This window comes from Monocercomonoides exilis (genome assembly GCF_001643675.1).
Source record: "Monocercomonoides exilis strain PA203 chromosome Unknown scaffold11-1913109, whole genome shotgun sequence".
Classification (NCBI taxonomy): domain Eukaryota; phylum Preaxostyla; order Oxymonadida; family Polymastigidae; genus Monocercomonoides; species Monocercomonoides exilis.
Genome location: NW_027150556.1, coordinates 444,642 through 472,602, shown reverse-complemented (window position 1 = coordinate 472,602; position 27,961 = coordinate 444,642). Strand labels below are relative to the sequence as shown.

At 38.8% G+C, this 27,961-nt stretch overlaps 5 protein-coding genes across 5 annotated transcripts; 4 read left to right on the top strand and 1 right to left on the bottom strand.

Annotated features, from left to right (window-relative positions):
• Positions 1-265: 265 nt before the first annotated feature.
• On the top strand, positions 266-9,370 carry MONOS_15292 (uncharacterized protein; the record flags this gene model as incomplete). The annotated part of the gene is made up of 3 exons (XM_067868158.1): positions 266-511; positions 582-8,147; positions 8,254-9,370. 3 exons carry the CDS (start codon positions 266-268, stop codon positions 9,016-9,018), a joined length of 8,577 nt encoding a protein of 2,858 aa, XP_067731519.1. The 3' UTR covers positions 9,019-9,370.
• A 295-nt stretch (positions 9,371-9,665) lies between these two features.
• MONOS_15291 (uncharacterized protein) lies at positions 9,666-10,279 on the top strand (the record flags this gene model as incomplete). Its single annotated transcript, XM_067868157.1, has 2 exons — positions 9,666-9,729; positions 9,828-10,279. 2 exons carry the CDS (start codon positions 9,666-9,668, stop codon positions 10,277-10,279), a joined length of 516 nt encoding a protein of 171 aa, XP_067731518.1.
• Positions 10,280-10,329: 50 nt separating this feature from the next.
• MONOS_15290 (uncharacterized protein) lies at positions 10,330-11,205 on the top strand (the record flags this gene model as incomplete). Its single annotated transcript, XM_067868156.1, has 1 exon — positions 10,330-11,205. One exon carries the CDS (start codon positions 10,330-10,332, stop codon positions 11,203-11,205), a length of 876 nt encoding a protein of 291 aa, XP_067731517.1.
• Positions 11,206-11,273: 68 nt separating this feature from the next.
• Positions 11,274-12,865, top strand: MONOS_15289 (uncharacterized protein; the record flags this gene model as incomplete). The annotated part of the gene is made up of 2 exons (XM_067868154.1): positions 11,274-12,686; positions 12,812-12,865. 2 exons carry the CDS (start codon positions 11,274-11,276, stop codon positions 12,863-12,865), a joined length of 1,467 nt encoding a protein of 488 aa, XP_067731516.1.
• Positions 12,866-12,916: 51 nt separating this feature from the next.
• MONOS_11040 (uncharacterized protein) lies at positions 12,917-22,212 on the bottom strand (the record flags this gene model as incomplete). Its single annotated transcript, XM_067863538.1, has 1 exon — positions 12,917-22,212. Exon 1 carries the CDS (start codon positions 22,166-22,168, stop codon positions 12,917-12,919), a length of 9,252 nt encoding a protein of 3,083 aa, XP_067731515.1. The 5' UTR covers positions 22,169-22,212.
• Between the last annotated feature and the right edge of the window lie 5,749 nt (positions 22,213-27,961).

Below are 27,961 nucleotides of genomic sequence, written 5' to 3'. Positions count from 1 at the left end.
ACATCCTCTTTCACAATTTCAATTTACTTATTCTTTTGGGAACTCACTCATGTTATCTCTTTTTGAAGGATGAAAATAAAGAACATATGTCAAATATCCACAATCTCGATTCTTCAGCAAAGACTGAGCAAATGTTTTTGAAACAAAAATTGATCAAAAAATATTTATTATAAAGAATAATTTTATTTCTTTCACAAAAGAGTTTTTGTTTTATTTCTTCTTCTTCTTCACTTCTTTCACATTCTTCTTATCTCTAAAATTGTAAATGTTTTATGCAATTGGATGTTCTTCTTTTCATTCACTTCCGGAAAACGAGACACCTTTGCAAGTCGAAGAATGTCCAACATGTCGTTTATTTGCAATTTTGACAAAATCAAGCATTTCAATTTGGACCACTGATACCCCACGTTCTATCCTTTGTACATTAAAAAGAACAGCTCAAGAAATTTGGAGTTCAAAGGGAAATAAGGAGTTTGCTTGGAGTTCTGATGGAAAGATGATTGCCGTTATTGTATGCTTTTTATCGCATTGAGATTTCTTTTATCTTTTAACATTTTTCTTAATTAATAACATAATAATAGACGAACTCAGGAATAATCGATCAATATGTCATTACTTCAAAAGATCCGACTGGAAGAGGACCATCATCATTTATAAGTATGGAGCATTTTGCATCTTCATCAACTGCTCGTAGTCATGCCTTAGCGCAAATGAAATATCAAATTGCTATTCAACACATGCAATGTCTTCAAATTCCTTTTGGCTGTTGCATATGCAATGCTGGAAAAGGATTTCTTGTTGGACATTCATCATCTCTTGGAATTTCTTTTGTGCGTTGGAACTCTTCAACACCAACTTTATACATTAATTTATCGCAATCTCTTTGTTTTCATTGTTTTTCTCATTCTCAATTTTTTTACGAAAATAAATTGGATGAAGAAAAATGCGGAATTTCAAAAATTTCGTGCGGAATAGGAATGAACTCGTTGGGGATTATTACTAATTGCGGATTAGCGTTTGTTTATCCACTTACTGAACTAATTTCTCATCCACACGACCTTCAACCGTACCGTGTCACTATTTCGAAGGAAGTTGAAATTGAATCAAATGAACATGTATCTTCAGGAACAGCTCAACAACAAAGACGTTCAATTTCCTCGACTCAGACCTCTTCTTTTTGCTATCCACAAGCTTCTCCTCATTGCATCGCATTTCCTCTTATATCTCGCGAGGAATTAGCTACACTGTCAGAATTTTTATGTTCTTCATTGCAGCAAGCTATGAACACATCCAACATGCCAGTTTCCTCAGACAGTTGGGACTCCATCCAACAAATGCACAAAATGCCTACTCGTCGACCGTTAACCTCATTTCCATGTGCTTTTAAGCGACTGACATCCATTCGCTTCTCATCATCACTCCATCGCGTGATTGTTGGAAGTGCTGATGGCGTTGTGTCGCTGTATGCGATGAGCGAGTGGACACGTTTTGTTGTCTCGTGGGGAGATTCAAACCAGAAGGAGCGCACAAACAAGACATGCAATTCTTCAACATTGCCACCGGCAGATCTGCCGGAAAGCGCTGCTCCTTCTCCTTTTGCGTTGACAACAGAATCAAATTCTTCTTCTTCTTTTTCTTCTTCTTCTCTCTCTTCTTCAGAAGACTACATGATATCATGCATCAAATCATTCATCCAGCCTCTGCTGTCTCCATTTCTTAAGCCATTTGCCCCGAGTTATGTTCGCTCTATTGATTTGTGCCCTGATGACGACATTCACCACAGAAACTCATACACCATCACTTCTCTGTCATTCTCCACTGAGCCTTTTGAAATGAAATTCCTGTCACAATGCCCATCTCTTTCAACTGTACCTTTTTTGTCATCTTCATCTTCTTCTTCCTCTTCCTCCTCTTCTTTCTCTTCTTCTTCCTCATCCTCTTCCTTATCTTCATCATCGTCATCGTCTTCTTTATCTTTATCTTCCTCCTCTTCCTCCTCTTCTTTGCCACTTTCATCTTATGCACTTTCTGATTCTATGCCCATTTCAACATTTATCTCTTCATATAACCCGATCATACTTAATCCTGTTCCTAATCTTCCTTTGCCTTCTCTTCTTGGTACATCTTCCTCTTCTTCTCTCACATCTTCTTCATCTTCTTCCTCCACTTCATCTTTAACTTCATCATCATCATCATCATCTTCTTCTTCTTTTTCAGAAACCGTTCTTTCTTCTTCTTCTTCTGCTTCTTCTTCAAAGCCATCCAATCTATCAACTCTTGTCTCTTCTTATTCCTCCCTCTCTTTCAGCTCGCCTGCCAGATCTTCTCTTCTTTCCTCGCCAATCATTCCTCAATCTTCTTCATCAGACACATTTTCTCAATCAACTTCAAACAGAAACAACATTTTCATCAGCACTCCAACTCCTCTCAAAAACACAAAACTCTTTTCTCCCTCTGAAACAGCAGCAGCAGACAAGCAAACCTCTCAAAATGCATACCATTCCTCAATTCTGAATAGTAACGCCCTTCCATCTCCTTCTGTGATTCTTCTTCCAGATTCCCCTTCTTCTTCGCCTTCGCCGCCTTCTTCTCCTTCGTTTTCGCGCAATGCGGACTCTGTCTCTCCTTCTGCTGCTTCTGTCAATTCATCTGCTCTTTCATATTATGCCACTTCTTCTATTTCTTCTTCTTCTTCTTCTTCCTCCTCCTCCTCTTCTTCTTCAATTCCACAGACTAATTCCGTTTCTTCTTTTACAAACGACACCATTTCAAAGTCTTCTTCGATGCAGTCTTTTGATTCAGCCACACAGCAACTGGTGATGTCTCCCTCGTGTCTGTCTCTTCATTCGAACTCTTCTTTCTCTGCCCTCTCAACAGGCACTTCAAATTCATCACCTTTTGTGCATTCCATTTCTTCTTCTTCTTCCTCTTCTACCAATTCTATGTTATTGTCATCATCATATTCTTCTTCTTCTTTTCCGATTGCTTCAAATTCTCCTTCTCGCTCCACAACACCTTTTTCTCCTTCTTCTTCTCCGCCTCCTTTGTTTCCCACCCCTTTCGAAGCATATCACTTACCTTCGCTTTCATCTCACAAACCACAAGACACATCATCTGAACAAGATTCTTCTTCATTATCTTCTTCCTCCTCCTCCTCATCTTCTTCTTCCTGCAAATTCTTATCTTCTCCACAAAAATCATCTTCAGACTCCTCCTCTTTCTTTGTGTTTCCCTCTCGCTGTGCCATTCCGCCTATCCATCCGCTTCCTCTCGTCTCGTCCATCGCTGTTGGCTTTGCCTGCAGCCACGGGGCATCTGTCATCGACGGTGAGTGCATAAGCATCTTGTCACAGAACATTATGGCCACTGGAAACGATGATGCTGATGAAGACGAGGCTGCTGAATGGAGTGAAGAAAAAGAATGCGATGATGATGATGATGATGAATGCATAAATGGAAGTAGTTGCACAGAAGGAGAAAAAATAACAGAAACAGGACAATTGATTGAAAGTTCAAACGATAAATCACACAATAATTTGCAACAAAAAAACTCATCCAATCAAATTTCAAACAGACCCAAAAAATCCAATTCAACCAGAAAGCTTCCTTCTTCTGTCGTCTCTGCAATCTGGGTGCATTCCTCGTCTTCTCTTCTCCTCCTCTCCACCGCTTCCTTTCTGAAGGGCTGCTTTGTCGAAGTGGAAGGCCTCTGGACGTCTTCCTTTTCGTCCGCCGGCGCCTCTCTTTCCTCCACCGCCATCTGCCAGCCACGCGATGCTGCCTGCTTCTTTGACTCACAGCACATTTACTTGGCCTTCCCTTCTCTTCAGCCCTATCAGAACACATCCTCTGCAGCCAACGAGCCCTTGCTTTCATTCATCAAGTCACTGCAGAAGGAACCTTCTCCAATCACTTCGTCTACATTTCAGTCATTCACCTCACTTTACAACAACAACAACAACAACACACTCAACAACAAAATCACATTCCACTCTCCATCTCAGCCACTTCCCTCACTCCCCCACTCATCTGCCGTCATATCAAACGCTTTTGCTTCTCTGTGTATTCCTCGCCCTTTCATCTTCCTTCTTCGCCGCATCCAGTTTGTTTCTTCTTCTTCTTCTCTCTCTTCGTTCTCAGTCATCGGCGATGGAGGCGTTGCTTTGTACATCGGAAAGAAAGATATGAGTCAAAGCAACACTTCATCACGTCTTCCTTCTTCTTCTTCTTCTTCCTCTTCTACCTCTTCTACCTCTTCCTCTTCTTCTTCCTCTCTTCCCACTTCACAGTCACTCAGTGCCCCTGCATCAGCCCAGTCTCTTCTTTTGTCCTCGTGTTCCTCTCAGCAGTGGAGAGAGGGCAGATGGATGTGGTTCACCTCTCTCGAAAACGACTGCATCATCAGCGCCGAGTGGCTGAGCGACGACATCTTGATCCTCGTCACAACCACAAAGAAGAAGAAGACAAGATCGCATACAGGATCATCATCATCTTCTTCTTCTTCCTCTTCCTCATTGTCCTCCTCCTCCTCTTCTTCTTCTTCAGTGCTCTCCTCTCTTTCTTCCTCATCCACTTTTTCTCCATCACCTCTTTCAACAGTCACCACCAGCAAGACAATGGGCGATTCCCTCTATTCTTTCCCTGCTTCTGCTGATATTGAGACCACACCAAGGCGTCCATTCACTCCATCTTCTCTTTCTGTTCCGCCTGTCGTTCTTTCTTCTCCTTCGCGTTCTTCTTCGTCCCTTCCGCCTTCTCCTGCTTCATCTGCTCAGTCTTCCATTCTGTATTCTTCTTTGGCCTCTGCAGAAAAGGCAAAAGAGTCCAACGAGGACTTCTTCATTCACGTGGTGTTCATTCCACTTCTTCTGACGCGGAAGGCGATTGACGACTCGCGCCGCATTTCGCTCTCTTCTTTCTCTCGCTCGTCTCATCAGACTGCCTCTGCCTTGTCTTCTTCGGCTTCTTCTGCCTCTCATTCAGCCTCTTCGCATTCCCACTTAAAAGATCCGCTTCTTCTTCCTGCTTCCTATCGATCGCATGCAGTCGCCCCGCTTCCATCGCATTTTGCGCCTCTTTCTTTGTCTGTGTGCCCAGACGAAAAGCACTTCAACATCGTCCTTCGCTCAGACGCTGTTACACCTCAGATGCTTATTGACAGTCAAACTGGTTCGTCGTCGTCATCATCATCATCTTCTTCTTCCCAGTCTGATTCTTCCTCTTCCTTTTTGCCAATCACCTTCATTCAACCATTTGCAGTGTCCATATCAATCGAGAAGCTGGGCGAAGACGAAAGAGAAAGAGACAGAACAAGATCAGGTGTTGTGGTGAATGGGAAGCGGGTTATTGTGAATTTACGCAGACTCACTTTCCCTTCACTCGATATAGAAATGACGAGCAAATCAAACGATTGCAAGCGAAAAACAAATAACCGTCTGAAGTCATTTATTGTCAGCGCCACTCCAATTCACCCAGGCTTGACACCAATTACTTTTCAGAGAGACACAGGCTTAGCGGAACGATCTGGTTTTGTGCTTGTAAGCGACAATTCCGTCCCTTCAAAAGAACAACCAGCCATCCAAATGCCTTCATCAACCACAACTCAAAGAAATGCAAGAAATCCTCTTTCATCTCCGCTAACATCGGCAACAGAGACTCGACAAGCTCAGTCACTTTCGACCCAATCTTCCACACTGACAACTCCCAAACGCCCTTCGAACTTGCACAAATCGCACACAGCTTCTTCGCCCCCAACTCCGCTTTCAACTCCACCGACTGATGACAAAAAGCACAAAAAGGAAAAGAAAACACCGAAGGATTCAAGCACTCCATTTGCGACTCGTCTCAAACGATTCTTTTCTCCTTCATCGCTTTCTCCTTCTTCATTGTCTCCTGCCCCGTCTCCTCTTTCTCACTCCGCCTCTTCTACACAATTAGCATCTGCAAGCACAAAACAGCACCAGCACCAAACAGCAATACAAACTCCTGTCAATTCCCCGCAAGCAACTTCGAGTCTTCTGACTGCTTCTGCTGCTGTCAGTTCTCCGCTGCCAACTGCTGTCATTGTCCGCCAGAGACCACATGTGTTTGTTGTGCGCTGTGCTGATTCGTCTCTTGCACTCATCGACACCTCAACCAACAAGGCTGTTATGCTCAGTTCTGTTGCTGCCTGGTGCTGCTTGGCGAATACTCAGCTATGGGCAATTGAATGCAGAAACAGAGCCATTGTCAATCGCAACTTGTGTGGAAGTGCGATGGAAGATGATTGCACAATATACAGCGATTATCTAGCCGATAACTATGAAAGTGAAGATAGCTTTGATTGGTTACTTTCAGAAGCCATGAAAGCGAACATAAGCAAAAAACAAAAGGAAGACGATGAAATGGGAGTTACTACTTGGATGATTAAGCCGTCACTTGAAGCAACTGCAGACAGCGGGTGTGTCAACTTTGACATCATGTTCCCTTCGCAAGTGAAGTCACAGGCACCGCTTTGTCTGATGCAGTCATCCATCTTCATCACAGCTGAGACTTCTACAAATAGGCCGTGTGCTCATTTGATGCAGCAGCATCTGTCTCGCCAGCCTTTTGCTGCTGGAAGTGCCCCACAAGATGCCCAGCAATCAGACTGCTGCTTTTATAATCCTGCTTCTGTTCCGTCTGTTTTGTCCCGTCCCCATCAATTTGCCCTCCGGCCTCTTTCTTTGTACCATCTCCTTATCCAACACGCTCTTCTGCTGCAAAATTCACAATTGAAGTCAATCAACTCAGGAAAAGATGAAATGACTGATTATTTTCCTTTGATACAAGCTATATTGGCTGCGTTTTCATTGACAGTCTCACCTTATCGCACAGGGTGCCAGAGTGGAGTGTGCAATGAATGGTTGAATGCAAGTGAATTCAGACAAAAGCTATTGATGGAAGTACTTTCGGCTGTTATTCACTTTAACACAGTTTGCAAAAATAATCAAAACAAGACCGTACAAAAGTTAAACGAAAACCGAGCTACAAAACAGAAATGGAGTGATGCTGCGTTCTCAAGCAACAATTTAAAGATGGATGATGTGCTGTTAACTGAAGATGCCATTCGCGATTTTTATAATTCTTCAACACCAAATGAATGCAAGCCGTACACAAGTAACTGTTCTGACAAAGCGACAATTGATGCTTGCAAAGATAATGAGAATGATATGTGGACGGACATCGAATTGTCGCATGAATCTCAAATCAATCAAGCTCAATGCATTCCTTCACTTCTGACTACAATTTCTTTTCTTTGCTTATTTAACGATGCGCATACAATACTTATCGACTCTTTACGTCGACTTGCACCTTCAAATTGGCCACCTTTGCTATCTCTTATAAGCAGAATCGCAAGTGAAAATCCGTTCCTGCAGTTGTGCATTCCTTCTCCTTCTGCAATCTTCTGTGATAGCTCGTTTGAAGGAAAACAAGATTCGATGAGAAGAACAGGACTCAAAAGAGATGAGTCTCAAACGTCTGTTCTAGAGAAAAAAGGAAAGCAATGTTCATTTTCAGCAAATCAACAAGCAGTGATTTCAATTTTAAAGAAAATTTGTTATCAGAACTCGAACGTTTCAAGTTCATCTCCTGTGCAAAATCAGACAAATGAACTAAATAAAGAACTGAAAGATGGCTCTTTCACGTTTTCTTCAATCAACGGACTTGTTTCGATGTGCTTGTGGTCATTGAATGAGAACGATACCAAATCTCTCAGTCACACCATTCGGTTCTTTGATGAATGCTTTTCCTTTTCATGTGCTGCTTCTATTGCCGTTGCTGTTGCGTGCGAGTGTTTGGAGAAGGAAGATTATGCCTCGCTTGTTGGACTAACGCGCTATGTAATTCGAGGATCAGGAATACAATGGTTAGAGGACGAACAGAAGGAGAGCGGAAAAGAAATTGAAAGAGGAAATGCCATCGATTCAACTTTTGATGGAGATAATACAAAGACTGATTTGAGAGATTTTAAGACTCCGATTGGAGAGAAAAAGAAAAAGGAATCAAAGCAAACAGACTTTCAATCAAATACACAACTTTTGTGGATGATTGTCAGCAGTAAAATTGGAATGTCAAATAATCACACACACATTTTGTTGACTGACTATTTACCAAAAAAATTAGAGGTTTGTATTTTACTTGCAAAATATTCAAATATTGATGTTTTGTTTTTTCAAATTATCTGATTTTTTGGATGCAAATAATCGTTGTTTCTTCTTCTTTTTATTTTAGATATGTGCAGATTGCACATTGGTTGTATGTTGCGCAGTTGAAATTTTATTGCGAAAGCGTAAATACCGTCCATTGTACTTTTTCTGCAAACTTATCGACTTTCCTCTTCACAAAATGCTTTCATTGCTTTCCTCTGAGATAAATGACAACGAACATCACACTCAAATTGCTCAAAGAGATGAAATAACAATCAAAGAAAAAGAACACTTTAAGGATAAATGGAACATAACAGGAATGCCAATTGATTGCATTCTGAGAGATATTCTCAAATGGTGGATTCCTCGCTACCCATTTGAAAACGGATGCTCCGATATGTCTATTTCAACTCTTTCAACGAACACAAATTCATTTTGGATGGACGCTTTGGAAAAAGAACGAGAGGCTAATGCTGCTGGTCTTTCATTTATGAATGAGCCTTTTGATTCAGATCAAGAAGCCGAAGATAAAACTGAGCTAATTATCAGCGACTGTTCACATGTGCAGAACAGCAAGCATACGAAAATTTTGTTTGATGAGTACAAAATGAGGAGAAAGATTTTAAAGGAAGGATGGATGTCCAACCTTTTTGATGACGACTGCAATGCTTTTTGCTCTGAGGAAACAGAATTGGAATGGATGCTGAACGAATTCAAGGAAGGAGGATGGGTTGAATTTGCAATTGCTTTTTCCATATTTTTGAATCGTTCAGCTTCAATAATTCAAACATTACCAAAAGAATTGCAAGAAAAGTTTTTATCATTGATTGATAAGCTGAAAATAAACTGAAAAATTTGTGAAATTTCGAAAAAAGCGAAAGCCTGATTTTCAAACTGTCGTTTTATTATCAACTTTTAGTTAATGTTTAATGTTTCAACAATTTTTTGAATTTTTGAAAAATTATGAATTTGCTTTTTCAAATCTTCGATAAAATAATTGATAATATTTATTTTCTCTGGAAGTAATAAATATTGCGTGTGAATGGTTTTTTTATTCATTTTTCTTTTTATTAAATTTATAACCATATAAAATAGTTTTTCACTTTTTTTGACATTTCTTTTGTAACAAGTTGGGATGAAATATTTTGCTTTATGAATTTTGTTCCGTCGTTGACATAAGAATATGTTTCTCATCTTTCAAATATTTCTTTATGTTATTTTTCACTTGAATGTCAGAATTGCAGTTATTCGATGGCAGAAATAGTTCGGAACAAATCTTTGATTTTTTCATAAATGCAAGAATTTTGCACCAGTTGTCTTTTTTAATATGGATTCTATCTTCTTTTTTTGAATATAGTTCTTTATTGAACTATTTCAGTTTTGGATTCATCAGTGAGCTTTGATAAATGATGAAATGAACAAAAAAGATCATTCGTCCAATACAAAATAATTCAACTTGAAAAAATATTTCAACAGTGATATCTTCAAAAGCGTCAGATGAAATTTGCTCTTTCCCGACTTTTTATTCACAACAATTTACTTACAATTCAATTTCAACATTGTTTGTTTGTTCAGCATTCTGAACAAAAGTAGTATTTATTTGTCACATTTAAAATTTTCTGTTCTTTTTTTAATCTCAACATTAAAATTGATTTTCAGTGTCTTCGTCGTTTCTGCTTTCACCTGAATCGTTGAAGCGGAGGCTGCTTGAAGAGAAGGCAGAAAAGGAAGGAGAGAAAGAAAACAGAGAAGCGAAAAGGAAGAATGAGAAATCGATCAGAAACTTTTTGGAAAACAGATTTCATGAAAACGAGGAATTTGATGAGCAAAGGAATGCGAAAGAAAACATGAAAAGAAAACAAAGAGAGATTCATCTGGAATTGGAAAAGGAAGAAGTGCGAGGTGAGGAAAAGGCAGCAGAACGGAACATCTCATCAAAAGACAGATTTCGCGATGAAGAAAGCATGAATGAAACATCAACCGAGGAAAAGGCACATCGCAGCCACACGTTTCCAGCAGCCAAGCATCGCCTTCTGAAAGCTCAGCCGGAAGGAATTCGCATTCTTCAGCAAAAACAAGTTCTGCGGAGCAACACACTGCAAATCACTTGAATCGAGCTGAAGGGGAGAAAGAGCAAACAAAGCACATGAGCCATTCTCATATGTTGCATTCTCAACGTATCCACAACTTGCACAGTCTTGTCAACCACTCACATCCGTTGCAAACTCCCGGCTCTTCAGAGCGATGCGATTCAACTGATGAATTTGAGGATGAGGATTCTGATTATTCTGCGCCTTCTGCCTCTTCTGTTTCCTCAGCATCTCCATCTTCATCGATCTCTCCAAAACCAAGTGACAAACTGCCATTCCGCTATGGAAAAAAAGAGAATAAGAGCAGAGAAAATGAAGAGAGAAACAACAGAACACGTGGTGAGTCAGAACACGATGAATATTTGGGATTCTTCGAATTCTCTGAATTTCGAGTGTCATCTCCACCATCTCATCCATTTTCACATTTCCCTTCTTCAGAAGTGTTGCATCAGTCTGATCCGCATTCTCTTCCGCTTCCCACTTCTCATCCGCTGTCTCCCCGCCAGTTTGAGCATCAAGTTGAATCGTCTCAGCACTTCATGCAATCGACATCTGCACCGCTGACATCACCAGATCGAATGAGGCAGACACTTGCAACGTATCCTTCGTCTGATGCATCTGCACCCAATCACACATCTTCTTCCTTTTCACCAACATCCACAGCATCCTATTCAACTTCTTCATCAACTTCATCGTCCTCTTCTGAAATTGTGATGCTTCGAAGTGATTTGAACGAGATGAAGACGAAAATAGAAATGCTTGCACGGCAAGTCACAGACGCTGACAAAAGAGAGCACGAATGGAAATGGAAAGAAGAAACGTGGAAGAGGCAAAAGACAGAGGCTCATGAAAGAAAAGAGATGTGGAAGGACAAAGTGGAGAGAATGAAGAGAAAAGGAAAGGCAAGAAAGTCAGACGAAAAGAAGAGATGCTGGGCGAGAGACTGAAAGAGAAAGAGGATTCACTGCTGAGAACACAGGAAGCGCTTGCAGCTTGCAAAAGAGAAATTGAAGAAATGAAAAACAGAAACGAGATTGAGAAGGAAGAGATGGAAAAGGAGTGGCGTGAAAGGTGGAGGGAAAGAGAGCGGGAAATTGAAAGTGAAGAGAAAAGGAAGACAAAGGCAGAGGAGAAAAAATGGAAGGAAGTGATTGATAGAATGAACGAAGAAAACAAGCAGGAAAGGCAGAAAAGAAGAGAGGCAGAAGAAGAGTGTGGGCGGATGAAAGAAGCGATGGAATTTGACAAGCGAGAAAAAGAAAGGCAGCTGGGAGAGATTGCGAATGAAATGAGAGCTGAATGGAAAAGAAAGATGGAGCGAGACAAGGCAAATGTGGAGGCAGATCTGAGCGAGATGAAGGAGAAGTGGAGGAATGAAAAGCAGAGTTTGACAAAAGTGAATGAAGAGCTGGAGAAGAAATTGGAAGGGGTGAAAAGGGAAAACGAAGAGATGAAATCAGAAAGGAAACAAATGAATGGAGAAAAAGCAGAACTGGAGGAAGCAAAGAATGAGCTGGAAAGATCGCTGAAAGCTCAGGGAAACGAGATGGAAGAATTGAAGCGGCGCATACGAGATGCAAATGATGAAAAAGAACAGCTGAAGCAATCTGTGGATTATTTGAACAAGAAATTGAGGGAAGAACAGAATTTGAGAGAAGAGGAGAAAAAATCGTGGATGGAAAGAGAAAGAGCAAAAGCTAGAGAATATGAGAGAGAAAAGGAATATGAACGACAGAGAGAAAGAGAAAGAGAAAGAGAAAGAGAAAGAGAAAGAGAGAGGGAATGGGGAAGAGACAGAGAACACCAGAAAAGACTTGAATCGATAAGTAATCTTCGATCATCATATCCATCAGCATCGTTTTCTTCATCATACACACCCACTTCCCTTTTTTCTCCACATCACTCTGATGTTTCTGTGCTTCCTTCATTTCCCACAAGTTATTCGAAATCGCTGCAATCTCCTCCAGGATCTCTGCACACGAAACTTCTTTCTTCTCCTTCCTCGTCTCCAAAAACTGTGTCACAACATTCTCTGCAATACCCATCTCCTTCAGACTCGGCAATTTCGTCTCCGTTTCGAGCAACAACTCAGGCACACTCATTTTCATCAATGCAATCCACATCATCAACTGAAGCATCCTCCTCTTCCTCTTCAGCAAGTTCAAGACTACCAGAAGCAGCCATTCTAAATGAGCTGCAAAAAGCACTCAGTGCAAAACAGATGGAATTTTCATCGTTGCAGTCTGCATTGGCGCGAATTGGGCGAAAAGGGCAGCGCCAAGCAGAAGTGAAGAGAGAAAGAGAGAAGACAGAAAACGAAATGAACCAAGTTGAACGAGAGATAAACGAACTGAAATGCAGACTGCGGATGATGGTGGCAAAAAAACAGATCATTTCTAAATACACATCTGAATATCCACATTTTTGTGTTTTTGCTTTTGATATGCATATTTCAAAACAAAACAAACAAAAAAAAAGCATATACAAACAGAAAAAAAAAAAAAAAGAAAACAACAAGAATTTGAGTTACACATTAAATTCAAATATTACAAGAATATAAAAATGAAGAAGGGACTGTTGTGCGAACAATTCGGAAAAAGCACATGAAAATGATCTTTTTAGCTGTTTTCTCTTTTTTGTGATTCACGAGCAGCTCTGTCACTGCTCCGAGCTCATCATCTGCCCAGTGGACAGCCTTTGATCCTCAACAAAGCTGACTGCTTCATAGTCGATTGCATCAGACACGGTGAGCATGACTGTGCCTGCTGGGAAATGCCCAATGAACTCCCGCTTCAGCCCGACCAGCGTCGGCCTCTCTTTTCGGTCAACCGAAAGGCACTCCTTTATCACTTCGCAATAGCTCGTCTCAATCGTCTTGCTTGTGTCGGGCCTTTCTCCTCTCACAATCTTATCTCCTGCAACCACAGCCTCATACTCCCCAAACGGGATCTGCAGCGTCAGGCACTCCCACAGCATCATCCCAATCGAGAATGCAACAGTCTTCTTCGTTGCATGCGTCTTTGCGCCATTCAGCAGCTCAGGCGCCTTCCACCTCAAACACTCTTTTTTGAAGTCATCCTCTTCCTCAAATGCTGAAGATGGCGGTGGTGAGCCTCTGCCATTCTTATTGATGGTTGAATCATCAGATGAGGAAGTGATAATGGTGGAGGATGAGATGGATGAAGAATCAGAATCATCAGAAGATAAATCCGAGTGCATCACAATGCAGATGACCATATGCTCTGAGAAGAGCACAATGTGAGGACTCAAATTGGCAAGAGATTGGAGTGGATTTTCCATCTCATCGAAAGAGTGGAGAGCGAGATTTGCCACCCAGAACATGATCTGGGCAGCTGTCATCTCCCTCTCCTGCAGAGTGCCAATTGCCATCTCTTTCTTCTCATTCCTTCCATGAAGCAACATGAATAATGAATCTCGCAGATCCACAATCAGCTTCTCATGAGGAGATGAGCAGGCCATTGCATCCACCAAGTTCGACATTGATGAAGTGGTTGGGCACAGATCCTCTCCTCGAACAAATGTTGAATCTGAATCTGAAGTGTCTGTGGTTGAAGTGGATGAGATGGAAGGTGATGGTGTTCGTTTTCTCATTTCGTACTCGATCTCTTTCTCATCGATTTTCTCCAGCATCCATTGAGGAATCTTGTCTGAATCTCTTCCAAGGATGTATTCTGTGGAGCCACTTTCAGCCAGCAGATACTGTGATGACTCTGAGTGTCCCAAGCTTTTCGCATACACTCCCATCTTTATCCTCTCTTCATTCTTCTTCTCTGCCTCTCTCTCTGCTCTCCTCCATTGCTCCTCTGGAGACATCTCCATTGTCACCATCTCAAATGCCTTCGGATCTTTTCTGATGTTATCATTTACTATTTCTCTCAGATCTTTATTCTCATTCTTTGCTTTTTTCCAACGAATAATAAAGGCTATTGCAACAACAAGAACAATCAAAAACAATACAGCAAATATCACAATCACAATCAACATCCAATAAGATTTCTCTTTATTTCCTCCTTCAACAAGTTTTTCATCTCCTTTGGGCTGAATTTCGCTTCTATTTTTCAGGATGAATTCTGCTGTGAATGATGGTAAATTGGATTTTCCAAATTGAATGCTCATGCTCGCTTCAGCTTTTGTTTCCATCACTTTGAGCAATTCCAAAGAAATTGTTGAATGGACTTCATTCTCTGACACACAGTCTTCTTCATCAATTCCTTTTCTCACGATTTCCTCTTCATCTCCTTCTTTCATGCTTATCTTCACTGACAAATCACATGGCAGAAGCAGCTTCCCATGAATGATCAACTTCAATTCGCCTGATGGCTTGGTTGCATTCTGCACATCTTCAAGAACAGGAATAAAGAAGGGAGATGCTCTTTCTCCTGCAATCCCTCCCAATTTGCATCCTTCATCCATTATCCAAAGTGATGTGTTTTTCTCGATTCCATCTCCCCCTTTCAAACTCACAACATTCAATTCGCCATTCCCTGTGCAGATCGCATTCCTTCGAGCTGATGGATATCCCTCAATGAATGGATTGTTGTTCTCAAACTTTCCATTTTCAATCGCCAAACTACCTCCACTCACCCACAATCCACCAACTTTGCTATTTTTGATTGCTGTTTCTTTCATCTCCACTTTGCTATTTTCAACATCAACCAATGATCCATTCCACCCACAGATCTCCTTCCTGTTCATTTTCTCATGTGTTTCTTCACTCCCTTCTCCATTCCCTTCTCCGTCAAACACGCATGCCTCAATCCTCACTGCTCTGCCTTCTCTTATCTGAGCCATGCTTCCTTTCTCCTTCGAATTCGTGCATTTGCCAAATGAGCAATTCAGAACACTCACATCTTCTTCTATTCCTTCAATCTTCATTGCACTTCCTCCTTTCATCAATGAAATATTATTGGCTGCTATTTCTTTCATCTCCACTTTCGCTTTGCCTCCCACCACAACCACATCGCCTTCACATTCAATGTTTGTGATAAACATCTCAACCACTTCCACTTTTGACTCTTCACAAAATGAAAGCAATGATGCCGATGAATGAAGATTCCTGAATGCTGAATCAAATATCCTCAGCTCTCCTCTTTCCACATTCACAATTGAACTGTTCACTTTTAATTCAGTTTCGGTTGAGCAGAATTCACATTTTTGTATCTCCATAGATCCGTTCTTCACTTTCATAAGGCAATTGTGAGTTGACTCAAATGTCTCTTCAAACTGAAATGAGCATCTCTCCACAGAACATTCATTTATAAACTCCATGATGCAATCCTTATCAGATGATTTCTCCATCTTGGAGTTCAATTTCACAATCGCCTGTGTCTTTTTGAGTGAATTCACAACCAGATCCCCGATCACGCATTCCTTTGTCACAGCCCCTTCTCCATCAATAAGAATCGCATTCATCACTCCTTCTTGAATGTGATCAACAGCACAGTTGATGCTGAGACATGGATTGCTCTGAGCTCCACATTGCCTGTCATCAGTTCCTGTTGAATTCACAAACACCTGTGCCGAATAATAGAATGTGATGAGCGGAATCAGATCTATATCAGTGTTTCCCTCTGAATCGTTCCCGCAGATAGAGTTGTTTGAATTCAAAGAATCCTGATTGTAGTTCAAAGCAAACAGAGTTTCGTTGATCTGATGAGCAATCGATTTGCATCTAACAAAAATATCGTTTCCCACAAATGCCTCATCCAAAGAAAACAAGATATTTGCTATTTTAAATCGAAGGGGAGGAATTTGAGAATCAACTGCATAATTAATATTTGGGTCTGCTCCATCAATATACATCCCTCCACCACGCCCTGATTGAGTTGAGCACTTGCACATTGAAAAAGAGCTGCCATTCACTTTTAAAATTGATTCTCCACTCTTTAACGCCACTCTCATTCCCCCTCCTTCGATGCTCAAACCACTCTTGCAACTCGACATCGAACACTCATCAATCACACACTCCACTCCATGCTCAAATGATCCCACATCAATAACACCTGCTCCATTTTCTTCGTTTGTGATATTTGCAAATGAGCACCCAACAACCCTCAAAACAGGTTTATTGCTATTAATATGTGCATTTCTTTTTCCATTTGCATTGCTGACTTCAAACATCGAAATTAGGCTTTTCTCCTTCACAGCAGCAAATGAAACGTTCACGTTCTGAGCAGTCACCTCTGTTGCACTTGGGCTGAAACAGATCAACCCTTTCAAATCAGAAATCATTCTCAAAGAACATCTCTCAATCAAAACGCTCCCTCCATTCACTCTTATCATGCAATATCCTGCTGTCTCTGTGACCCCTGTCAATGAACCAAATGAACAATCAACAATTGTCAAACATGAATTTGTTCCAGAGGATTCAATAAACACTTCATGATGGGTCGTGATGGTTGGTTTGGTGAACGAGACATTGACAAATGACAGGCTCACATTCGATGATATCATTGAACAATCATTCAGATCATTCTCATCTTCATCACTTACGATCAAAGCTGTCCCTTTCTTTGTCCCTTCAGTCACCACTTTTGGCGACTCTAAAATTGATGATGAAATAAAAGAAAATGATATGGAATGGCTCAACAGCCCTGATCCCACAATGCTGATGTGTGTTTCCCCTTCTCCAGGTGTTGAATATCGAAGGGCATTCAGATGGTCAATCGATGAACATGGTGCTTCTGAAAATCCACACCCACTGAAATCTCCTCCTTTCTCTTTCGAAACAAACCCATTCCCACTCCAGTTGCTCCACAAATACACAACAAGCGGAATCACATATCCCTCTCCTGTTGTCTTCCTTTCCCATCCACACAACTCATCCAATGATTCTGACTCCTCTTCATTCATCTCCCATTTCAGTTGTTCGTTTGACATAATCTCTCTCAGATCCCATCCTGAAACAAACACATTCTTCCCTTTCCAGGCATTGCATCCTTCAAATTTCATTCCTTCAAGCACAAATAATCCAAACTCTTCAGGAAGCTCAACAAACATCCCTCCTCCAATTCCTCTTCCTCCTTCCTCTTTATCCATTGATGGTACTTCACATCCATCAAACTTCACGTTTTTCATTCTCAATGTTCCTCTCTCTCCAACAGATATCATCACCCCTCCTCCTTTCATTCCACTTCCACCTGAGCATCTTGATGACAAATTACATCCTTCAATATTCGCATTCCCCATCTCATTGATTTCCACGTTCAAGCATCCTCCTCCACTCCCACCTGCCACTTCCACTCCACTCACTCTGCTGTTCTTCATCTCCAGTTCCGTTCCATTTTTCATCGTTATTGGTGATATTCCATTCATTGTCATCATCACTTCCTCTTCTATCACAAATCCATCAACAATCAGCTTCCCTCCTTTTTTGTCAATAATGCTGTATCCAATCATCCCATTTGTCAGTGCCTCCTCTGCAAATGAAATGGAGCAGTTTGCGATTGTGAGTGTTGACAGCGATGAATAAATAAATGCTTTTCTTGCGTTTTTCAGAGGAGAATCCACAGAAAAAGAGATGTAGTTGACTGAAAGTGAACTTGTGCACTCAATAAACCTTTCTTGGTTTGCTGATCCTTCATCACTCACCTCCACTCTCATCTTCTCTTCTTCCACTGATTCTCTTTTCCCTGATAGGATCACATCACATGAAGCCACTTTCATTTCATTCTTTATTGAAGACACAGAAGCAACTTCGATTTCATGAATGTTGATGTTCGCTCTCTGACTCACACAATAGTCAATCGTCAGACACCCAAACTTCTCGAATCCACATCGGCTGTGGTCCAATGACCATTCTCCACTCCCATCAACAATCAGCTTTGATCCCATTGAACACAAATACACAAACAATGGAATAACTTCGTCTTCATTCCCACTCTCACTCCCACTCAGCTCCAAAACAACTGTTGGAATGGCTCTTGCATCAAAAAATCCAAATGAAGTTGCATTCACTTTCGACTCAAGCAATATCCCTGCGTTGCAACAAACAAACACATCCTTCCCAAACATTGCAATGTTGTCTGCATCAACTGAAAACTTCACACCACTCTCTATTTTCAATCCACAATCTCTGCTTCCCATCTCAACCATCATTCCTCCACCTCTCCCTTCTCTTTCACCAAAATCATTAGCTTCACATCCATCAATCACACTCGTCCCATTCACTACCACACTTCCTTCTCCTTTCACACTTGCATGTATCCCCCCTCCTCTTCCACAGCAGCTGCACCCTTTGACATTGCATCCTTCAATCACAATTATCCCATTCTTTCCCTCATCTCTTTCTGTCCCAACTTCCCCATCCATCCATCCCCCATCTCCATTTCTCTTTTCAACGTTGCTCACATTGCATCCCACACACACCACAGCATCCACACCACTTGCAAGCTCAACCAACGAGTGCACTCCAAATAGTGAACTTTCTTCAATCACAAAACCTTCCATTTTCAGCTTTCTTCCAATTGCCCTGACAAAGCTGTATCCAATTGCATCACCTTCTGTATTCTCTGAGGAGCAACAAACAGAACAGTCTGTGAGCGTGAGGAGTGTTGAGTTGGCTGAAATCAGTGATTTCACTCCTTCCAGCTCTGTTGGAAGTGAAAATCTGATGTTTTCCATTTTGCACGCGCTCTGCACCTCAATCAAGAACTCGGATTCCATATTATCTGGTGTTTTCACGCTCACTTTCATCCCTTTTGTGATACAAAACACCTTCCATTCATATTCGCCAGTCATTGCAACCTCTTCCGCAAGCTCAAATCCTGAATCCAATTCAATGTTCTTGTTTGTGTCTGCATATCTCACCTGCGCTGCATGCGTGATGGTGGCACACGGATAATAATCAAATCCGCAGAACCACGAGTTGTATCCACCCAGATTGTTCTTTGCCTTCCCAACATGCGCTGCATCTGGATATATGTCCAAAAAGACATTAAGCGGGAATTGTCCCATTGTTGTGTCACTCCGATCCCATCCCACCAGCTCATTGAATTTTGAATTGTCATTTTCGATATTCAGCTTTTCTGTTGTTATTCCCCAGTTCTTAGAATCTTTCCCATTCACAAACAGATAATTTCCTCCCAATGATGCTGTACATCCTTCAAAGTCAACTGTATATATTGAGAAGTCAAATGAGCTATCAGCAAGATGCAGCATCATCCCTCCTCCATATCCACTGCATTTGCATCTGTTGAATTTTGTTGCTTCGCCTTCTGGTGTTGATGAAGTCCCTGCTCGCAATTTGCTTGAAGACGATGATAAATCAACTTTGATCCCACCACCACTTCCATCCTCGCACTCACAATCTTCGATTGTCACATTCTTGACCACAAATGTCTCCCCTTCCTTCACACTTTTTGCCACAACCACCCCATCTCCATTCGTCAACTTCACATTTTTCACATTAACATTTGCTAGAATGCTCTCTGTTGATTCTGTGCCTGCCAAAAAAAATGAAGATGAAGATAATGAAAAAGATGGTAGATCTGGCTCAGAGAACAAGGGTTTTGACACATTCATATTAATGATCTCCACATCAACCATCGACAGCTGTGACAGCGACACCACAAACACTGACGAAGAAATCACATTTCCTGAAGAAACACTCGTAGTGATCACAACATCCTCCAATGAGAGTGACCCACTCCCATCAGACACCACAACCACACTCGGTGAAGAAGGGCTTGCATTTGAGTTGCAATCAACCTTCATGCGCAATAAACCAAGGTTACCCGTCGTCACACTGAACAGCGTTCCTACAGATGAAAGCGCTCCTGTTCCAATCGAACTCTCCGTCCTCCCTTTCCCAATGACTGAAATCTTCTTTTCTCCAATGTTAATTGTTTCTGTCTCACTTGCGTGATTCCCTTCCATCAGTGTGACTGATAACGCCAGCTGTATCTCACACATCTCAACCGCCTTCTTCACTGTTAGGCACGGATATGACTCATTTGTTCCACATAGCTCATATTCATCATTCCCATTCACCGAAACATATATCGTCTTGTCCTTCAGCCAAGATTTTTTTGATGTTTGATCATATATCCAATCACCTGAATTCGAGTAGTTATATGCATAGCACACTCTTCTGTCATCTGTGTTTGTTGTGCAACATTCATAGAATGGATTATCTGAATCCAAATATAAATTAAAAGAATCAGAATATTCAGAATCATGACCTAATGGAATTAATGATTCTCTACATTCACATTTATGAAATGATAAAAAACAACAAAAAATTTTATCAGTTGGTGTTGTTGTTCCATTTGGATAAAAACTGAGTCCTCCTCCATGCGATTGTGCTGAACATAAGATAAACTGTATACTTCTCATTTTGAATTGTGCCGCAGGCACACTTCTGCAATACATGCCTCCACCATGATTATTTGTAACAGAACATGTTGAAAAATTGCAGTCAAATATGTATGCATTCTCTTCTTCCCCAACTTCTGCTTCAAAGCATTCTGTTCTGGATGCTTGAAAACAATCAAGATAAAGCCCTCCTCCATTATGGTTTGATTCACAATTTTGAAATTCGCATCTACTGATCAGAACACATGTTGAAATTAAATAAGCATGAATTCCTCCTCCTTCTTGGTGTTGAGCAGTGCATGCATTAAAAGTGTTATTATTGATGTTAATTGATTTGATTGAATGACAAAGAACCGCTCCTCCACGGCTATATGCATAGCAATTATTAAAATCACAATGTGAAACAGAAAGTTCTCCATTTGGATGACCATACATACTTATTGCCCCTCCGCTTGATATTCCATCTTGCCAAGTCTCATCTGTTCCTGTTGTATTTGATCCTATCCATTCACACCATGTGAATGTATTTGCGCCATTGTCTGTTTCATTTATTCTCCCTGGATGTTTCTTTTCCTCTTCTGTTCCGATGTGTTCAACATTACTTGTTCGACAACACCCAACGAATGAGGTGTTTGAGGCAGTTAAAGAAGCCAAGGGATTGTTCAGTGAAGGAACAATCCCACCATCATACACATCACAAACAGACGAAAATGAGCAACTTTGCATAAAACATTGAGTTTTATAAATTGAAGCAGTGAGAGATGAACAATCTGAAGGTTTTGTTGAAATGTTGAAAAATATCAGATCAGCGAGTGAAACACTCTCAATCAATGGAGAAGCCAGAAAAGGAGCTGAGGAGATACAAAAGGAAGAAAAACACGAAAAACGGACAGAAAGATGGCTTTTATTAGAAGCCTTGTTGATTGTGCCTTTCGATGAGAAAAGCGGAGGAATTTCGTTCGATAATGGATTTGATGATTGCAATGTGATATTTTCCAGTAATGCATAACTCTCATGCATTTCAAAAAGAGGCACCCCGCAACTCATTACAACACTGCAGCCTCTTAAAGCAGCTCGGCTTCCTTCAGTTCCACAAATTGCACTCTTTCCATTCACAGATACCAATTCCAATCCACTCCATCCAACTGAAGCATTCTTCAAATCAAAACATCCTTTGATCAAACATTCTCCTTCCTTTGAATTAAATTCCTTCAGAATTGTTGAGGGCCTATCGATGATTTGTCCTTGGTTCTTCAAATTGCAATCCTTTTTGCATTCAGGTAATCCTCCTTCTTTGCTTTTCTCATTTTCGAAGACTTTCCTTTCTGTCACTTCATTTTCTTTCGTGATTTTTTTGTGCGATGAAGAAGACAATTCGCTGCGAATACTACCACTGATTTTGCTTCTCAATCCTTCATTCGGAAATCTATTTCTTTGCGCAGGAAAAAATTTCTCATAATTGAAATTGTTACTTGTACAGATGACTTCAAATCCCGCAGACTCGCAGAAATCCTGACATAGAATTTTTCGTTCAGTTAAAAGAAATGCTATTGAAATTAACAGCATTTTCACCATGAAATCGTTATTTTTAATATTTTAAGAATATGTATTTTTATTATGGGTCAGTCTTTGATCCATGCTATTTTATTATTATTTCAAAATTACAACAACTCACTTTGCCGAAGAGTGGATGTTGGTTTTATAGCGGAGTAAAGGTGTAGTAATTCTTTTGAGACCTTGATATCCGTTCTTGGCTGTCTTGACGAAACTTCATTGAATTCGATTCAAATTCGTTTTCTTTTCTCGCAAAAAAATTGTAGTTAAATGCTATATGATGCTCAAAAAAATATTGCAACGCGAAGTTTGATGCAAAAGCTATGTATTCACTCTTTCCAATGCTTTTGGGCTGTTTCAGTTTCACAAATGAGTCTTGTGGCGCAACCAATTCGAAAATCTCAAAATTATTCTCTTGTCGTAAGGAAAATAAGAAATGCATTGCAATAAAATTGATTAAAGCGTATTTTCAACTTACAGGAATATTAATGCAATATATTTCTCCAAAGTTAATTTCACATGTTTCAATTCTGCAATGAACACAATTTCTTTTTCACTCTTTTTTCATTTTGAGGAAAGTAGAAGTTTGAGCTTCTTCACTTCATTCAAGATAAATCCTTGACTTTTTCAGAAAATTCTTAACAATGACTGCTGGTTGCCATCAAAACCATTTAACGCCTCATTTTTCATATTTTCCCATTTTCTTCATTATTTTCATAAGAATTAACAAGAATGGTTTTGCATCCCTTTGATGAATATGTAATGTCTTCTATTCTTTTTCTTTTTTCGAAAGAGCAAGTGTGTTTCTGACTCCTTTGCTTTCCATCATTCATTTGCTCCCCTTCATCCCTTTGGCTTCTTTGCTTTCAACTTGATTTTCTTTCATTCATTTCTTATTTTGAAGGTTTTTTCTTTTCTCTTCAAATTCGTAATTGGAGATAATCAAATTCTTTTGTTGTTGTAGATTTATTGAATCTTGTTGTCGTTAACGCCCATTGCTTGTTGTTTTCCGCTTCCAAGGTTGTCATCTTCTTCTTTTGAAGTTGCTTTTGAAATTTCAAGAGGAACTTCCATTATTGTTCGTGCTTTTGCTCTTTTCTATCCTTTTTCCAACAGAAGAAAAAGATTTCCAAAAGGTTTTTGATTATGTGAAATCCTAATTATTTTGTATTTTAAATAATTTCTTCATTTTAATTTAACAAAGCATTCTTCTATTATTTGACATCGAAACAAAAGTCAAGCTGAAATAACTCTTTTGTTGTAACAATTGCAGAAGAGAAGTAATACATAACATAAATAATTTCGTAACTTAACCTTTCCTGAATTCATTCGTAAGATATTCAATGTGTTTGATGCAAGTAGTTTCTTCAATGGAAATAGCATAAGATGTTGCAACAACAAAAAAGACTGGTTCAAAGCAGTGCGGAATATACTTCTGTCATTCGCTCAATTCAAGACAGTCTGTCAATCTTGGAAAAGATCAAGAATAATGATCTTTGTGTATTTTCCAGTTGAATGCAAAAACAACGCAAAAATAAAAACTAATTTCAGTTCAGAAGGTTATAATACGCAAATGCTATTGTGTTTCAGGTGATTGAAAGATATATTCTTTTGATATGCTTTGCAGATTCACAAATCAACATTTTTAATGAGATCCTTTTCAAAAGATGCATAGAATTCACTTATTTTATGAGCATGTTCTATATGAATCGAGTTAAAGTCTGATCTTCTCTTGTCAATTTCGAAAGGGCCAATTTACGAAAAAATAATTTTTCCTTTTAAAATTATAACAGTCGATCTTTCTTCTTCTTCTTCTTCTTCTTCTTCTTTTTTTTTTTTTTTTTTTTTTTTTAAATATATGATATTTTTTGTTATGCTTCAAGCAAGATATAGAAAGGAAGCATATTCGTTTGCTTGATTAAACAAAAAGAATTTCTGGTGTTTAATGTAATAATAATTGTGGTAACGTATTTATATTCATCAAAAAAATAAATGGTGAATACTTGTTGAAAATATAAAATAACATTTTGATTTCGCTCAGAATATTCATTTGACGATATGTCAAAATTTTTTCGAAAAGTTCCTTTTGTTAAATTATCAAATATAGTCATGGACAAAACCCGGGAAAGGGACAAAACCCGGGAATTCCAAATTTATTGAGTTGTTTGTCAGCAATTAATTCCACTTTTTGGTTTCAAAAATAAAGAATTAACAAAAATAAATATTAATTGTGAAAAAAACGCTCAAACAATGTTTTTAAGTAAGTTTTCTTGATTGTCGCATGAAACGAGCATTCAAAATTTTGATCGAAAAGAAACTTTCGCTGATATGAGACACTGCGAAAATTGTTCAACATATTGATAAAAAAAATTCTAACTATTAATTGCAAAACAAAATTGAATGAAAAGAAAAGATGCTTTGAGCTGAATTTAAATTCCTTTTCCCTATTTGTTTGTGAAATTTGTTTTCGTTGGAAGTAATCCGCATCATTTCTTCATCGCACTTTTTTATCATACACTATCTTCCATCGATAATTATTTTCTATATTACGAAACCAAAAAGAAATTTGATCTTTGTAGATTGTTTAAAAAAGCCGTTGCATCTCTTTAATGATTGAGGGGTTTCAGCAAACACTCCAAATTCTAAAGTCGCTTTGGGCTGGTGTTGTTGTGAGTTAAACATTGGTTTTTTTTTTGATCTGGGTGATTATTTTTGAAATCATATTATTTCTAACAAAATTTTCGGCAGTGAAAAATGATCTTGAATATTATCAAATGAACATTGAAAAGTGAAAAGGCTTTTTGAATGCATTTTAATCTTTGATTCTGAAAAACCATTTGTTTTTAAAAACAATTATCATGCTTTTTCACTTTTTAAATTAAAATTTTCTTTCAAAAACTAACAATTATTGAAAAATTAACACCCCGAAAAAAGAAATGATCTCAAAAATAATCACCCATCTGTTTGTGTTTCGACTTAATTATCATTGGATTGTCAAACACATATTCCAGTTTCATCATATTTCTTCATCCAATCTGAACTGATTTTTTTTTCGGTTCTTATTTTGACTAACAAAAATGAAAACCAGGTTGCATTCTTTGTTGAGGATGCAAAGAGCCAATTAATGTCAATAGATTTCGGTTTTCACACTTGCATTGCACAACTTCATTTTATTAACCGTCTGGCTAATTTTTCATAGATTTCCGTCATTTCTCTGTTGTCATCTTCAATTTGACTTTTTCGCTTTATATCATTCTCGGCCTGAGAACATAAGGTGAAAAAAGTTCAAAGATAATAATTGAATATAAAGCAAACAATTCTCACTCTTTCTTTGAACGTAATTTTTTCTGCAGAAAGAAATAGAGTCTTTGCACAGTCTTTTGTTTCTTCTTTTTACTCGATATCGAATTAACATGGCTTTTCATTATGCTGTGGATCTCTTTCCTTCTTCAATGAAGAGATATGTCGATATAGCGCAGAAGATTGAAGAAAAACAGAAAAAATAATTCTTTTGTATAAGAAATCTATTCTTGAAAGAATAAAACTTATAATTTCAATTTATGATTATTATCGACGAAGCTCTGCAGTTGCAAAAACTTTTGAAAGTTCCGATGAAGAAGGAAAAGAAGACATATTGAAAGAAAAAACAAACATAATGGCTTTGTGATCCATTTATTTATTTGAATTAATTCTTGTATTTTAAATTTTCAAAAAAAGATTGCATCGAAAAATTGAAGAAAAATAGTGAAATGCTTGTTATTTTCAATATCTATTTCATCTATTCACTTTCTCTTTTTTGAGTTTAACAATAGACATTCCCGGGTTTTGTCCCTGTCTACAACAATAAAATTTCATATTTCAATAAAATATATGTTCCCACTTTCCAAAATTCGTTGTCATGAAAACAAATTCTCAGAAATGATAATATTTTCATTCTGGTGAAAGTTGGTGAGTCGGAATAAAATTTTAATGAAAACATTAAAATTTCATTTTCACATGAAAATTAAACAAAAGGAACTTTTCAAAAAAATTTAGACATATTTTATCTATTTTTATTGGAACTTAAAATTTGAATTACAAAATATATTTATATCTCATAATTCTTTTAATTGCGTCAAGTGTGTTAAAATTCAAACATTTTTTAATCCGGACAAAAATTTTAATTATGAATTGTTTCTTCTCACTTTTTATATTTTTTATATTGTTTTCAGTATATAAGGAAAAATCAATGACTGAAATTCTTGATTAAATTACTATTCCTAATCTCTGATGGGGGGGGGGGGGGGGGGGGGGGGGGGTGTTGCTCCTCCATCTCTGATTTGTCCCTCCCCTGAGGAGATTAGGAAATAGCAACGGGGCTTGTAAAAAAGAAAAAAAATGTTTGGATTTTTTTCATTACAGAAAAATTTTTTAATAAAAAAAAAGATCATTACCAGAATTTATTTGTTATGAGTGTTGTGAAAAAAAAAAACAGAACAAGGATTGTTAAACATTAGAAATCAAATGATATCATTTGGTTATCGGCAAATTGAAAATCGATTAGAACGCATTGCGCGCAGTGTTGTTGATGGAATAGAAAGGACAGTGGATACAGCGAATCCACATGAATTCAGCCGTTCAGCCATTAACAGAGCAATTACAGCTTTGGAAAACAAAAGAAAAGTCGGGAAAATAGTTCACCCAAAGTTGCTCACAGATGAAGATAAATAGACAGTAGAGGATGTTATTCGCTGCGAAAGTTCAAGTGGAGTGAGCATTTCTGTTTCTCAAATGAAACAATTAGTTCGCATTTTATCATTAACAAATTTATTTTTATTTTTATCTTTTTTCAGATAAAATTTGTCATTTCTTACAGAAAAAAATTTTTCTTGAAGAAGAAGAAGAAGAAACAGAAATTTCAAAGTTTTCACTCTTCTCATTCATTAAAAGGAATCCACACCTCAAAGTATTTCTTCCACGAAACGTCTTCGTTCAATGATTGCCTGTTTCAAATAAACAGTCTTTTCAGACCTATTTATGAACTTCTTCGACATCTTCATAAGATGAACAAGTATTCTTCTTCGTTGATTCTCAATACCGACGAATTTACCATTCCACCTCTCAGTTTCCACTTTTAAGCTTGTTGTGCATCCTTCAGATTCACCAACTGGATTCAACAAAACGCTAATGAACATGCCAAACGCCACATTGTGCGTTGCAGCTGCTGCAGACGGTTATTCTTTGAAAGGCATCGTTTTATAACCTTCAAAGAAGATTCCAGCCTAACTGCGTGTGATGTTCAGTTCAACAATAAATATTTGGGAAGACAACGATGGCTGGAAGACCGAAGTGTTATTCAAAAAATTTGCAGAAGATGTTCTCCTTCCAGGAATTGTGGAAAGACGAACTCTTTTGAATAATAATGATGAAAGATGCCTTCTTTAGAAGGACCCTCATCCATCAAGAGCACAGCTAGATATTTGCCAAAATATCTCTGATGCCTTCATTGATGTGGTAACTTTCGTCCCACACAGCACACACCTCACTCAACTTCTCTCCCGCGGAGTATTTGCTGTCTTCAAAAAATGTTATAACACAAAAAATTTCGTTCCTTCTTCTTCATCTATTTTTTTATCGAATTAAAGCAATTGCAGATGCTCTTCCTCAGCCTCTGCAAACGGCATTATTGCCTGAAACAATTGTTTCTTCGTTTGTCAAAAGTGGAGTGATATCAAGTGAATGGAAAGCTATTTTTTCAACATTGCCTGATGAGCCTTCTGTTTCATTTTAGAAAAAGAAACACAGATTTGATTTTTAAGGGAAAATTATAACCTA